The 12,114-nt window shown below is 42.1% G+C and overlaps 1 protein-coding gene across 5 annotated transcripts in view; it reads right to left on the minus strand.

The window, feature by feature from the left end:
- Nucleotides 1–7,599, minus strand: part of ARL15 (ARF like GTPase 15) — a 381,154-nt gene extending 373,555 nt beyond the window's left edge. The window contains exon 1 of one of the 5 annotated variants that reach the window (XM_019756151.3): nucleotides 7,439–7,595. In XM_019756151.3, the coding sequence (XP_019611710.1) occupies nucleotides 7,439–7,486 (48 nt within the window). In that variant the 5' untranslated portion in view covers nucleotides 7,487–7,595. Of the gene's footprint in view, nucleotides 1–7,438 lie in introns of all 5 variants that reach the window. The other 4 variants (XM_019756149.3, XM_019756150.3, XM_074328946.2 and 1 more) reach the window with 4 other exon arrangements.
- Nucleotides 7,600–12,114: the final 4,515 nt, after the last annotated feature.

The raw sequence follows: 12,114 nt of genomic DNA on the forward strand, positions 1-12,114 counted from the left end.
TTGAGTTATATTCCGTTTTAGCTCCTGACTCCAAGTGCAGATTGATAAGGAGGAACAGATACAGTCCTTCTGTCAATGGTCCTGGGATGGCTCCAGACTGTCATCTAGTGAGAGGCTAGAGAAACAGGTACCGTGTTTCTCCGAAAATAAGACCTAGCCGGACAATCCGCTCTAATGCGTCTTTTGGAGCAAAAATTGATATAAGACCCGGTCTAGAGATAATATAGTAAAATAAGACCAGGTCTTATATCAATTTTTGCTCCAAAAGACGCATTAGAGCGGATTGTCCGGCTAGGTCTTATTTTCGGGGAAACAGTATTCTCTTGAAAAAAGAACCCACAGGAATCCCTCTAAAGGAGACTATGGAGACAGTAAGTCCTCAATCCTGAGAGAAGCAGTCCAGAGGTCAGAACAGTTCCCAGCAAATCTGGGTACAAAGGAACCTGATAAATGAGACTGTCGTGCAAATCCAAGTTTTCAAATGGTTAGTTACTATCAAAATCATGTAGGTGTGTTTGGCCTTGAGCCAAAGAGCAAAACATCAAGTTTATGCAAAAGAGTGAAGGAGAGGCTGGGTAACCAAATGAAAGCAAAATCAGTGAGTAAACTCTTTCACCTGAAGGTACAAACCCTCTTGGTTTCCCCTGCCGGAGGTGGGCTGTCACTGAGTTCCCAGCAGGGCTTCTCCCAGGTAACCAGGTGACAGCAGCAATCCAGTGGCCCCGCAATTTCCAGCATTGTATCTATGATTCATGCGACCCCTCTCACTCATCCTCTATTCAGGCAGTACTAAATAATGCATACGAGCATGGGCTTGGAGCCCGCCAAGCTGGCCTCGTTCCTGGGCCCTGACCCTCCACTGGTTACAGGACCCCGGCCAATACTCCACCTTACAGAGCTTCAAGTTCCCTCTTTTCTAAATCAGTAAATTTGTAATATCTGGTTAAGCAAACTATTGAGAGGATTAAATTATATGATATAAATTAACACTTTGCACTGTATTTAGTACATAGTTCCCTATTTACCAGGCACCAGACTTGATTCTGATGACAAAATGACAGTCAACATGGCCAGAGACCCTGTACTGATGCAGGTTACAGACTAAGAGGATGACACTGCCCTGAGGTCATTCAAGGGCTATCCCCATACCTTGACTTTAGAACTAGAAGTCAGACCAACTACCTAATTTGTGGGGCCCAGTGCAAAATGAAAACATTTGCTAAGTGCCCAATATTAAACATATCAAGATGGTAACTGCAGAGAATTAGAGCAAACATAGGCCCTCAAAGTCACGTGCCCATGTAGCCAGCCCTGCTAGAAGTAAATGTACTCAAACACTTTGCAGACACTCAGCAACGAAGGTCAACCAGAACTGGCCTTTTTAGATTCACCCAAACACCAGAAGCATTGGAGGAAAGGCCACGGGAGGGGCCACAGCATAACGAAAGGGGGCTGCACACTCCAAAATAAAAGCCCACCATTTTCACAGTTAATGAGAAGTATTAGGGGAAAGCCCTGTTTTATTGTCTACAATGCAGTTACCAGACCTTCCCTAAAAATCTTTCCTTCTTCCCAGTCTATCTCCGAAACAAGCCCTCCATCGTTAATGTCATCAGGGGACTTTGCCCAGCTGAAATCCATAAGCAAAAGGCAACTTGGAGCCTAGAGTCTGTTGGGGACAGCCCCACTTCCCAGGCAGCTCTTGGTACAGGAGTACAGCAGACTTCAAATAAACTGACTGCTTCAAAAGAAAACTGGTGCTTGTGGCAAGCAAGATTGTGTCCCTCAAGTGACACTAGGGTCTGAGTAACCGAGTTGCCTGGAAACCCACTCGTGGTCACTTGATGAAACATTAGATGCTGAAGGTCAGCTTAGTGACCAGACTCAGGACCTGATGGGGTGGGAAGCTCAGGACAACACAGTTTTTCTATCCAGCCTTCTCCTGAACAGTCATTTAGCAGAACCCCGTCCTTGTGACGTGGGAACACCCGTCAGCCTGCTTAGTTAGTTAGGATCCCTGGTTTCTTTACCCTTTGCTTCAAAAGCAGCGTAGTATTTACATGAAACGCATTGTAAAAATTTCAACTGCATTCAAACAGGTTTAACACCAAACTGGAAGGAAGGCAATGAAAAGGGAGGGCTCTGGGGCCACAAACACAGCTGTTACCTGATGATAGCTGTGTGATCTTGGGGAAAAGGCCCAACATCTCTGTGCCATGGTTTAACACCATTACATGTGGAAAGCACTTACAACATTGTCTGGCACACAACAATTGCTCAATAAATGGTAACTGATTGACCCTCATAACTCATATACTTAACTCCCCCATACCCCCAGCATGCCAACAAACACATGGCTTGCATTCCTTCAGAATGCAAGCTCCTAGAGGGCATGAATCATACCCCCATGTGTCCTCTCCTAGGACTCACACAACAAGACTGGGGGAACGGAAGCTAGAGTACCAGAGCTAATGGCTTTAACCAAAGTTCTTGCCTAATAGTATGAATGTTCTTTTTTTTTTAAAATAAATTTTATCGGGGAATACTGGGGGACAGTGTGTTTCTCCATCGCCCATCAGCTCCAAGTCGTTGGCCTTGAATCTAGTTGTGGAGGGCGCAGATCCGCTCCAAGTCCACTCCCTGTTTTCAATCCTTAGTTGCAGGGGGCGCAACCCACCATCCCACGCGGGAATTAAACAGGCAACCTTGTTGTTGAGAGTGTGTGCTCTAACCAACTGAGCCATCCGGCCACCCTAGTATGGATGTTCTTAAAACTTTTTTGCTATGAGATCTCTAGATAGTAGATCTGTTTATTGTGTTCACATTATTTTCATCTTATGATTTATTAATAAAAGAATATTTATGTGACAGTCTAATCCAGTTGCAGTTAAGACTAAAAAATGTTTGGCCTATATTGTTACTTTATAGTTAGTATGACCAAAGTCTGAACATACAACTTGTAATGTTCATAGTCAGAGTTGAAAACAGCACACTTTTGAGATAACTGAACAGCACACAGAATCACAAGTGTGCTTTCATTCCTCCTTTCGAATGAGCTCATTTACAACGTATTAGTACCTATGGGCTCTGTCCTTTGTGGTACCATCATGCCTTGCAGTTCTTGGCTGGTATGGTTGGCTTTTATCCTGCAAATGAAGGATTTATGCTGATCCATCTACCTTTTCTCACCTGATCTTCCCCACTGACACATACATTTTTATAATGGCAGGTACCGCCTATGACCAAGAAACTAGGCCACCGATCCACACAAGGGAGAAATCTAGAACCCTGGCTTTATTAAATCCCAAACGCAATATACAAATGCAATTGATCATCAGTTGACAAGTAGCATCCAAGACTAATCAAACAATTTTAGTGGTCACATCTTCAAGTCTAAGTTTGCGTTTTAGTTCACAATAAACACACCTGTAAAATAAGACAGAAATCCACCGGAAAGCCAAGGAGTACATCAGAAGCCAAGGTGCCGCCTCCCTATGTGCCTCATCCAACCTGTCCTGCCACAGGTTCCTGTAGAGCCACATGCCCAGCTGGGGGCTCCTCCCCACTGCTACGCAGGACCGTGCAAAAAGCAGCAGTTCCATAAATATGTGTTGAGTGGATTAATGAAAATATCAGACTGTGGTTTTATTTTTATAGATATTAAACAATCCCCTACAGTCTATGACTTCCTGCTTACTTATTATCTCTCCAAATCTTTCCATATACTGAGACTGGTTTAAAAGGTAGCGCAATACCACTGAGCAGTAATCGTAATTCCACAGGAGACATAAGAATACTATCAGCAACGTAATCACATTACATTAACATCTTACGTCTGAAAAGCAATGTGCTATTTATAAATTACTTTCCCTCCATTATCTCATTTAATCATTACAGGCATTACACAAACCATAACACATCTTACTGCTATTGTTTTGATGGGGTGGGGGAGAAACAGGTGAAATCCAGACTAATCAACATATATGAGTCAGGGCAAAAAGAAAACTTTAAACTGAAAAGAATCTAGAAGTGGATCTCGTCCAACCTCCCAGGAAAAACTGGTAGACATGTTTTTTCTCGCTCATTATAATTTGGCTATTTTCTCCCGCCATGTTCGAAAAGCTCTGCACATTGTCTCACTAGTTCTACTTGTCAGAAGAGAGAGTAAGATGTTGGTACTGCCTGTTGGAATAGCAGCAAAATCTTTACCCATAGACCTGACAGGTGTGAACATAGCCTTTAAAGTTCACCATGAAAATGGGGGAAAGGTGTGTGGCCTCCTAGGTAGAGTCTTATCAATTGGGACTCTTATCAATTGGAAAATCGAGATTTTTATATTTACATTGCCACCCAGGCTAAACAAATTATATCTTGATAATCTGAAACTGAAGAGTAGTAAAAGATACATTCTGCATTCCCCAGAACAAAACACCTAATCCAAACAGATTTTATCTTGTTTCAGTTTAGAAGCTGGTGAGGAAAGTAGAATTGCCCCTTCTGCCTCAAATTGCTTCAACTCAACAAATAAATACTGGGCACTGGATGATACATATAATTATTTAGTATCAGCAAATTATCATTATCTCCCTGAACTGAAATCAATAAAAACCCTACCTTAAATATTAAGGCACTATCCCTGTCCCTCAACTTATCTGTCACCTCTCATTGAGAACACTTCTTTTCAATTAGGAAATCAACAGCAAGTTCTAAAATCAGGGCTTCATCACCTGTTTTAATGCCGCCATCCTATTAAAAGCTGTTAAAAATAGCACCTCTACCTTTCTCTCATTTCTCTTCCTTTCTACTCTCCTCCAAATAACAAAGATTAAGTGATGACATCCAGTCCAAAGAACAATGGACAATACATACACACACAAAGCTTCCTCTTCCAGCTTCCAACAACAACAAGCAAGTCTCACACCTATTAAAAGGAAAAATGAAGGAAAGATGGCACACCATTATTCTTATCAAGTTCACGGACAGGGTGCTTACTCTAGTCCACAAGCTCAGCAAAATCTGAAGAGTCAAACTCAGAATGAAAGGAGCATTTTTTTTCTTCTGGAAGGCAAGTAAAAATAACTTAGCAATTGATTTGTTTTAAAAATAAGACCCCAAATACAGTCAACAAAACTGATTTTCATTTTTCAGAAACAGGTTTTTAATAAACACCATATAAAGATTATGTATAAGAAAACAAGTCAATCTGACAGGCAAGAAGGAAGGAATGATGTGTGGCGTATCATTTTCTCTGAGAGTAGATAAGCAAAAAGTAAACACAAAAGACAACCTCAAGAGGTTTTGTGTGTGTTTTTTTTCAGTCCAGTTTCAGTAAAAAACTGAACGTAATGTTTAAGGATTTTCTCAAATCTTGTCACAGGGGTACTTGGCACACATAAAAACTGATTTATTTCCTTTGAGATTTTTTTTTTCCCTCACCTCAAAAGACTAGTCAATGATTTTTATGGGGCTGTTTCACTGCACATGTGAATTATTTAAGAGTATAGTTAAAGTGACCAAATAATGATTTTTTTATACCAACGCAATAGGGCGGCAGGGAGGGATAGATATAAAAACAAAAAGGCTACGTCAAATTTGAGGCCCACTGACTTTGACACAAAACTGTTAGTAAATTGACAAAGAAATTTATCTGCTTTTAAGGTAGCCTAAAGCCCCACACACATTCACCCACACACCCTTACCTTTCCATCTAGAAATTAATCTGAGTTTTCAATTTTTTTTTCTCACTAAATGCTTTAGTGGGTTTGGCACCTCAAAGACAGCTTTATGATGCAATTTGTAATTTTAAAACTCATTCAGTAAATAAATACTGTAATAAAATGATCAGAACTACCTGACTCCTTTTTAGGCACTACTTAAGTATCCAAAATTAGTTTTCAACAGTATAGGTAATGCTACCCTTTCCTACTTGGTAATTATCCTCAACAAGCTGGCTTTAATTTGGGCTACTGTAAGAAAATCCATAGTACTGTATTTATAAGACAAGCTACAAAATAATCAGTTATTTAAGTTAGAAAATAATCTTTGAAAAACATTTGGCAACTCTCTTAACCTACAAGGCACTCTGCATTTTAAAACACACAATCAGATAATCCCTTAACTGGCTCCAGGTATGGCTGGATAATGTCCCTTTATCACAAAGATAGAGGAAGTTACTGACATCAGCAAATGAACAACAAAACAATTTGAACTCAGAATTTTTCACTCTGCTCCATTCACAAGGTCATGTATTAACTGCAATCAGCAGCCTTCCCCACAGACCATCAAACCTTGAGGCTTTAGGAGAAACATTTCCTTCCTGTAAAAAGCCCAAATACAAGATAACATGACAAACTAGTCCTTGTCCAGCGTCTCTTGATCATGAAAGCTTTCAATCTTTCTTAATACAGCGTTAAGTGTAATTCCTAGAAGGCACTGAAAAATCCCTGCCAGGCCAATCTACAGTCGAAAACCGCCTGAATGTGTCCTACAAGATGACAGGAGGGTAATGTTTTTAACCATCTTTAATCTGTATGGCAATAGCGGTTCCGGCTAACAAGGTAAACCTGGTCATTGCATAGGATCGAAAAGAGCCAATGTCAAATCAGGATCCCCTTGAACACAAACATGCAGCTCTGGGGGAATATATTCTTTCTGGAACAATACAAGGTGCTTGCATAATTCCACAAACACACACACACACACACAGACACACACGTCTATTTTTAAAATAATGTTCAGTCCCAATATTGTGCTGACACTTTTTCCATCTAAACTTCTTAGCACAAGCCTGGCCTAAACATGCAACTAACTGGTATCCAATGCGTGCACATGGTAAACGAGGCATGCACCCACGGCCGTAACGGTGGGGCAATACCTGCCCCTACCCAGTCCTGTTCTGGCCAGGCTGCGATGCAGTTTAGTCCCGTCTACTTTATGGTAATGTGCTTTTAAAACCTCGCCGCGACCGAGGTCATAGCTTTAGAGATCTAATAACAACCAAATGACCGGGGCTGCCGGGCACTTAGTGAGCCATTCTGGTTATGGCTCTTTAATAGTACCTGGAGTTCTGCTAAAGGGAGAGCGGAAAACTCCTGCTTCCCCAGAAAGAAAGTGCTTTGCGGGGAGCACAGGGGGAAGCAAAGAAGTCGATCGCGGGTAGGGGACGCCCGGCCGCCGCGGCCCCATCTCTCCCGCAGCCCCAGCGAGCCCCTTGCCCCGCAGGGAGGCTGATCCGGCTTGCACCTTTACCTGTCAGCTCTACCACCCCTTCCGCCCGCCCCTCCGAATTCCCCGCACAGTTCTAGAGGCGGCTGCGGGAGAAAGAACCCCAAGGCATCCTATCCCAAAGAAAGAAAGCAAAAAGGCTGTTCCTCCAGGCGGGGGACAGTAGGCACATCGGGGTCCGAGAGGCGACACGCCACCCCCTCCCCACACCTACCAGATAATCCATGTACAGAAACGCCTCAGTTATCTGGAGATCAGTCATCCGGCAGCCTAAAGCATCCGGAACGGCTCCGAACCCGGAAAAAAAAGCAGCGTCTCTGGCTGCGAGCGAGCAGTCCCTGAAAAAGCCAGCAACAACGAATATAGCCGAGAGCAGCCGAGTAGCCGAAGATTACACAAGGGGAGCGGCGATTGGCCGGGAGGGCGGGCAGAAGAAAAGGAGAGCGCTTATTGGCTGTGGCGCCTATAAAACGCAGGCCACTGCGGGTGGCAGGAGAGAAGCGCGGGAGCGTCGAGGGCCCTGGTTCCTGTGAAGAGGGCGGAGGGGCGGGAGCTGGGGCGGCGCAGGCGGAAGAGCGAGCCGGGAAGAGCGGAAAATCCGCGGTTGCCGCTGCCTCCGGAGTTCTGTGCTTCCATAGTGTCCTAACTGGGTAGAGCGGAGCAGAGCTGCTCCAGTGCTGGAGAGCGTTAATGTCCCCTCCCACTCCCCACCCCCGGTAGGAAGCTAGAGCCGAAACGCCGGAGGAGTGGTAACCACTGACACTTAGTGTCCCTCTTCAGAGCTATTTCCTGAAGGTTCTGCAGCCTCGAGACGGCCCCGCGGGGACGCTCGAAGTGTGTAGGAGAGTATGGTGAACTGGCAAGCCTGTGACTCGGGGACGGCCCCTCCCCACCTTTAATTAGATGTGAAACTGAGAAGGCGGACAGCTCCAGCCTGATGTCCCTGGGGTGTAGACAGAGAAGCCCCCATCGCGGCCAGAGGTAACTCAGGAGGCTACCTCTAATCAGATTGCCCCTGCAGAATTTGCTCTCCACCACGTGAAAGGCAAAGAAAAAAAGTTGGGGGACTTGGTAGAGTTGATTGTAGACCTCCAACACTCGGGAAGAAGAAGCTGGTCAGTTAATTGCATGTTTTGAGTCCAATTACACTGAGCACAAATCATCGGCTCTGAAGAAAATGAGCAATAGAATGAGAAGCTCTCTGAAATGACCCAAATAATAAAGTATTTGTGACCAGTTGTCATTGTAAGAGGTAAAAGTATCTATGAGCAGGTGCACTTGAGAACTGATAAAAAAAAAAAAAAAATCTTGGAAATCGGCAGAGATTCCACTATTGCATTAAGTTTGGGGAGGAGGAAAGCTGGATAAGAACACTCAAGGCTCGCTTATTTTGTTTGTTTATTTATTTATTTATTTATTTATTTATTTATTTATGACAGAGGCTATGAATAACCAATTCAACAACAACAACAATGCCAGCCATACCTATGGTATCAGGCTCAGGTGACTGAAGTGCCCCCCCACAGGTTAAGGAGGATGAGGGATTGCTCTCACATATTATTGGGGCTTCCATACAATAACGTTTCAAGAGTGAAACTTGAACTTAAATCTTTCTGAAGCGACTACCTAACTGGTATAAAAGTTGTTTTAGGAGTTGGATTTTTATTTTCCCTCAACTTGGCACCTTTGTCTTTTGTATCCTCAGGAATGAATTTTTATACAATAAGCTTACCTGGGGCCACCAAAACCGTTCTATTAGATAACAATGGAATTCACTCTAAATATGTACAAACCAGGAACAGAAGGGAATGTGGCTCTTCAGTGGGAGCTCCAGGTGGTGAGCCATGAGATTTTGGGTATCCTATCTCATCTTGCAGCTGAGAAATGAGAATTCCTATAGCCAGAGGGTTTTTTGAAGGATCTTATTAGTACAGAGCTTGACTTTGCTCATCTAATTTACAGACAAGGGATGTGTATAAACATTTCTAAAGAAATTTCAATGAGTTTTGCAGGAGCTAACTAGACTCAATTGCATTAAGTCATTAGATCCAATTTTGATTGTTCTTAGCATTCTAGGTCAAACACATGTAGGTTTAGAAGAGATTTTGACCTGGATTCTGGAGGTGAAGAACTTCCATTAACCTATAGCACAATTGCTTGAAACTAATTGCAGAAATTAAAATCCTCTCAAACTTGCTAGCAAAAATAATTCAAATAGACAAGGAAACTTTTGTTTTTGTTTGTTTGTTTGCCTTCTTTCCATGAATAAGCATATTGCAAATAAGATAGAGCTTGAATTAGCAAAGAGACACTTTTTGGCCCGTTTTTTAGTGATAAATGATGTCTTCACGACTGCCAAGTCAGACTCCTCAGAGGCCTGTCAGTTTCTATGAAGGGGAAGATAACCACCCAGGAGCAGTTGGCTTGCCCTTCCTTTAAAAGCTAACCTTAGAGAAAGTCCTGAACAGAAGGTCATTAGGCTAAACATGGTCACTCTGCCTTTAGGAATTAGTAAATGGGTCCAAAGCAGAGAGATGATTTGGACCCAGTTCAAGGAAAAGTTCCAAAGGCTGCACCATAGTACTCACCCTCCCTGTTCCACACCATTTGCATTCATTATAACTGGCACCAAGGAAAACCTTGTGTTTACTGTAATATAATAAAAGAATCATGTATTGCCTTTTGGAAAAGAGTCCTTGGGAAGGAAAACACACACACACACACACACACACACACACACACACACACACACACAAAACCCTGAAGCTTCAGAACTCTCTAAGGAGCACATTCTTCTAATTAGATGTTAATCTTCTGGGATGTTAATATGTCCACTCTTGTGCAGAAGAAAGAGGCCAATTACTAGATTATGCTGGTATAAATAGATAATACACCATGCATTACATGAAGCTGAAGTCATAAAGTTGGTAGCAATAGCAGTAATCCTCGCAAGTCATGCTTTTAAGAAGAGAGTGTTGAGAGGTGAGAAGGCATTCATTCAACCTATCCCACTACATGCCAAGTAACAGACTGCAGTCTTGAATAAACATGATCTCATTAATGTAGCCCTGCCTTTGCTCTCTTCCAGATGCATAAGAAAACATGTATAAACTCATGAGGTAATTGCATTACTATACAAGTTGAGGATAGAGGCCCTCACTGTTGCTTGTCAAAAGCAAGGAGAAATTATTTTGACAGTCCATATTCTACAATTCCATAAACAACACTGGAGGAAATTTTTTGTAAAAGTGTTCCTTGTAAGAAACAAAAACAGAAATGCATTTTTGCAACTTGGTCTCCCAAATTCTACCATCCAGAAAAACCAACATATTAGTGACTATTTCCATCTACTCCTTTTTTGTTGTTCATTTGATACATCATAAATTTGGGAAGAATGCTCTCTCTGCTAGTTTTGTATCATGCATGCTGAATATATAAAATTCATCATATCATGAAACTCTTCATAAATGTTTAAATGGTTATATAAAGCTCTATTGTATAAATGTGCTATGTTAACAAATCCTGTTGTATATTACTGTTATAAATACTGCCGTGAATGGTTGCTTATTAAATTGTTCACATCTCAGTAGTCTAGAGAAAATGTCTAGAAATGGAATTACTGGTACAAAGGGTATAAAACTTTTAATACTCATTTTGTACTAGTTTATACTCATTCCCCCACCCTGGCCCCAGAGTGCTTATCTTGCCTCATTCTTGCCTTGATTGAGTATATTATTTCTTAATGGCTAAGAGATGGTATCTTTCATCAGAGTAACTCTTAAACCATGGACGATCGTTTCAGAAAACGTGGAGGTGTCGACACACTGAAATCTGCACAAGTCATTAGGTAATTTGTTTGCTTACTTACTGCCCCAATAACCCCTGTGACCTTAAAATTCTCTTCTGAGCCCTTTGCAGGTCCTCGACCTCCCAACATCTGATTTACCCCAGTCCCCTTCCCTATTTCCTAAACCTAAACAAAGTACCACTGTATTCTATAAGATGAACCTCACCAGAGCAGAGTGACCACATATGAAGCTACTAACAGAACTTGGTTCATAAATGGAAGAGGTCAGAATGTGATTGGGGGAGCAAGGACTTAACCTACAAAGATAACTCACCTCTTCCAAAATGGATTTACTGGGTCTTGGAATATTAAAGCCAAGATAAGGCATTTAAAATGAATCACCACTTAGAGTGACAAATAATTATACCAGGAAAATATAACGAGACCTCACAAGCAAAGATTTGTTCAAGCACTAAATATCAAGAAGCTGTGCAAATCCCTCTCAATACTTCCCCAGTATCATTTACTCTCTTAGACACGCTACTGCATTGCTGATTATTGTACAAATTACCACCAAGTTAATGTCTTAAATTTATTCTCTTACAGTTCTGCAAGCCAGAAGTCCTGAGTTTTATGGAGCTAAAATCAAGGTGTTAGCAGGCTGTGTCCTTCTGCAGGTCCCAAGGGAGGATTCCTTCCTTTTTCCCAGCTTCTGGTGGCTGTCTGCATTCTTTGGCTTGTGGTCGCATCACTCCAGTCTCTACCTCTGTGGTCACATGGCCTTCTCCTCTTCTGTAGTCTATCCTCCTTTTGCCTCCCTCTTATAAGGACAATTGTGATTGCATTTGGGGCCTACCCAGATAATGCTGGATAATCTCACCACCTCAAAATCCTTAATTTGTCACATCTGCAAAGTCACTCATGCCATATAAGGTAACACAGGTTTCTGGAATTAGGATCAGACATCTTTGGAAGCATTATTCAACCTAACACACTGATCTTATGATATACAGAAAAAGCAAATACTTCCATGGAAATCCAAAGTGATAAGCACAATTTACTAATGCATAGGAATCAGAAAAGTGGGGATAAATTCCCAATTT

The sequence above is a fragment of the Rhinolophus sinicus genome, chromosome 3 (genome assembly GCF_057876585.1).
Source record: "Rhinolophus sinicus isolate RSI-liver-muscle chromosome 3, RSI-T2T, whole genome shotgun sequence".
Classification (NCBI taxonomy): Eukaryota; Metazoa; Chordata; class Mammalia; order Chiroptera; family Rhinolophidae; genus Rhinolophus; species Rhinolophus sinicus.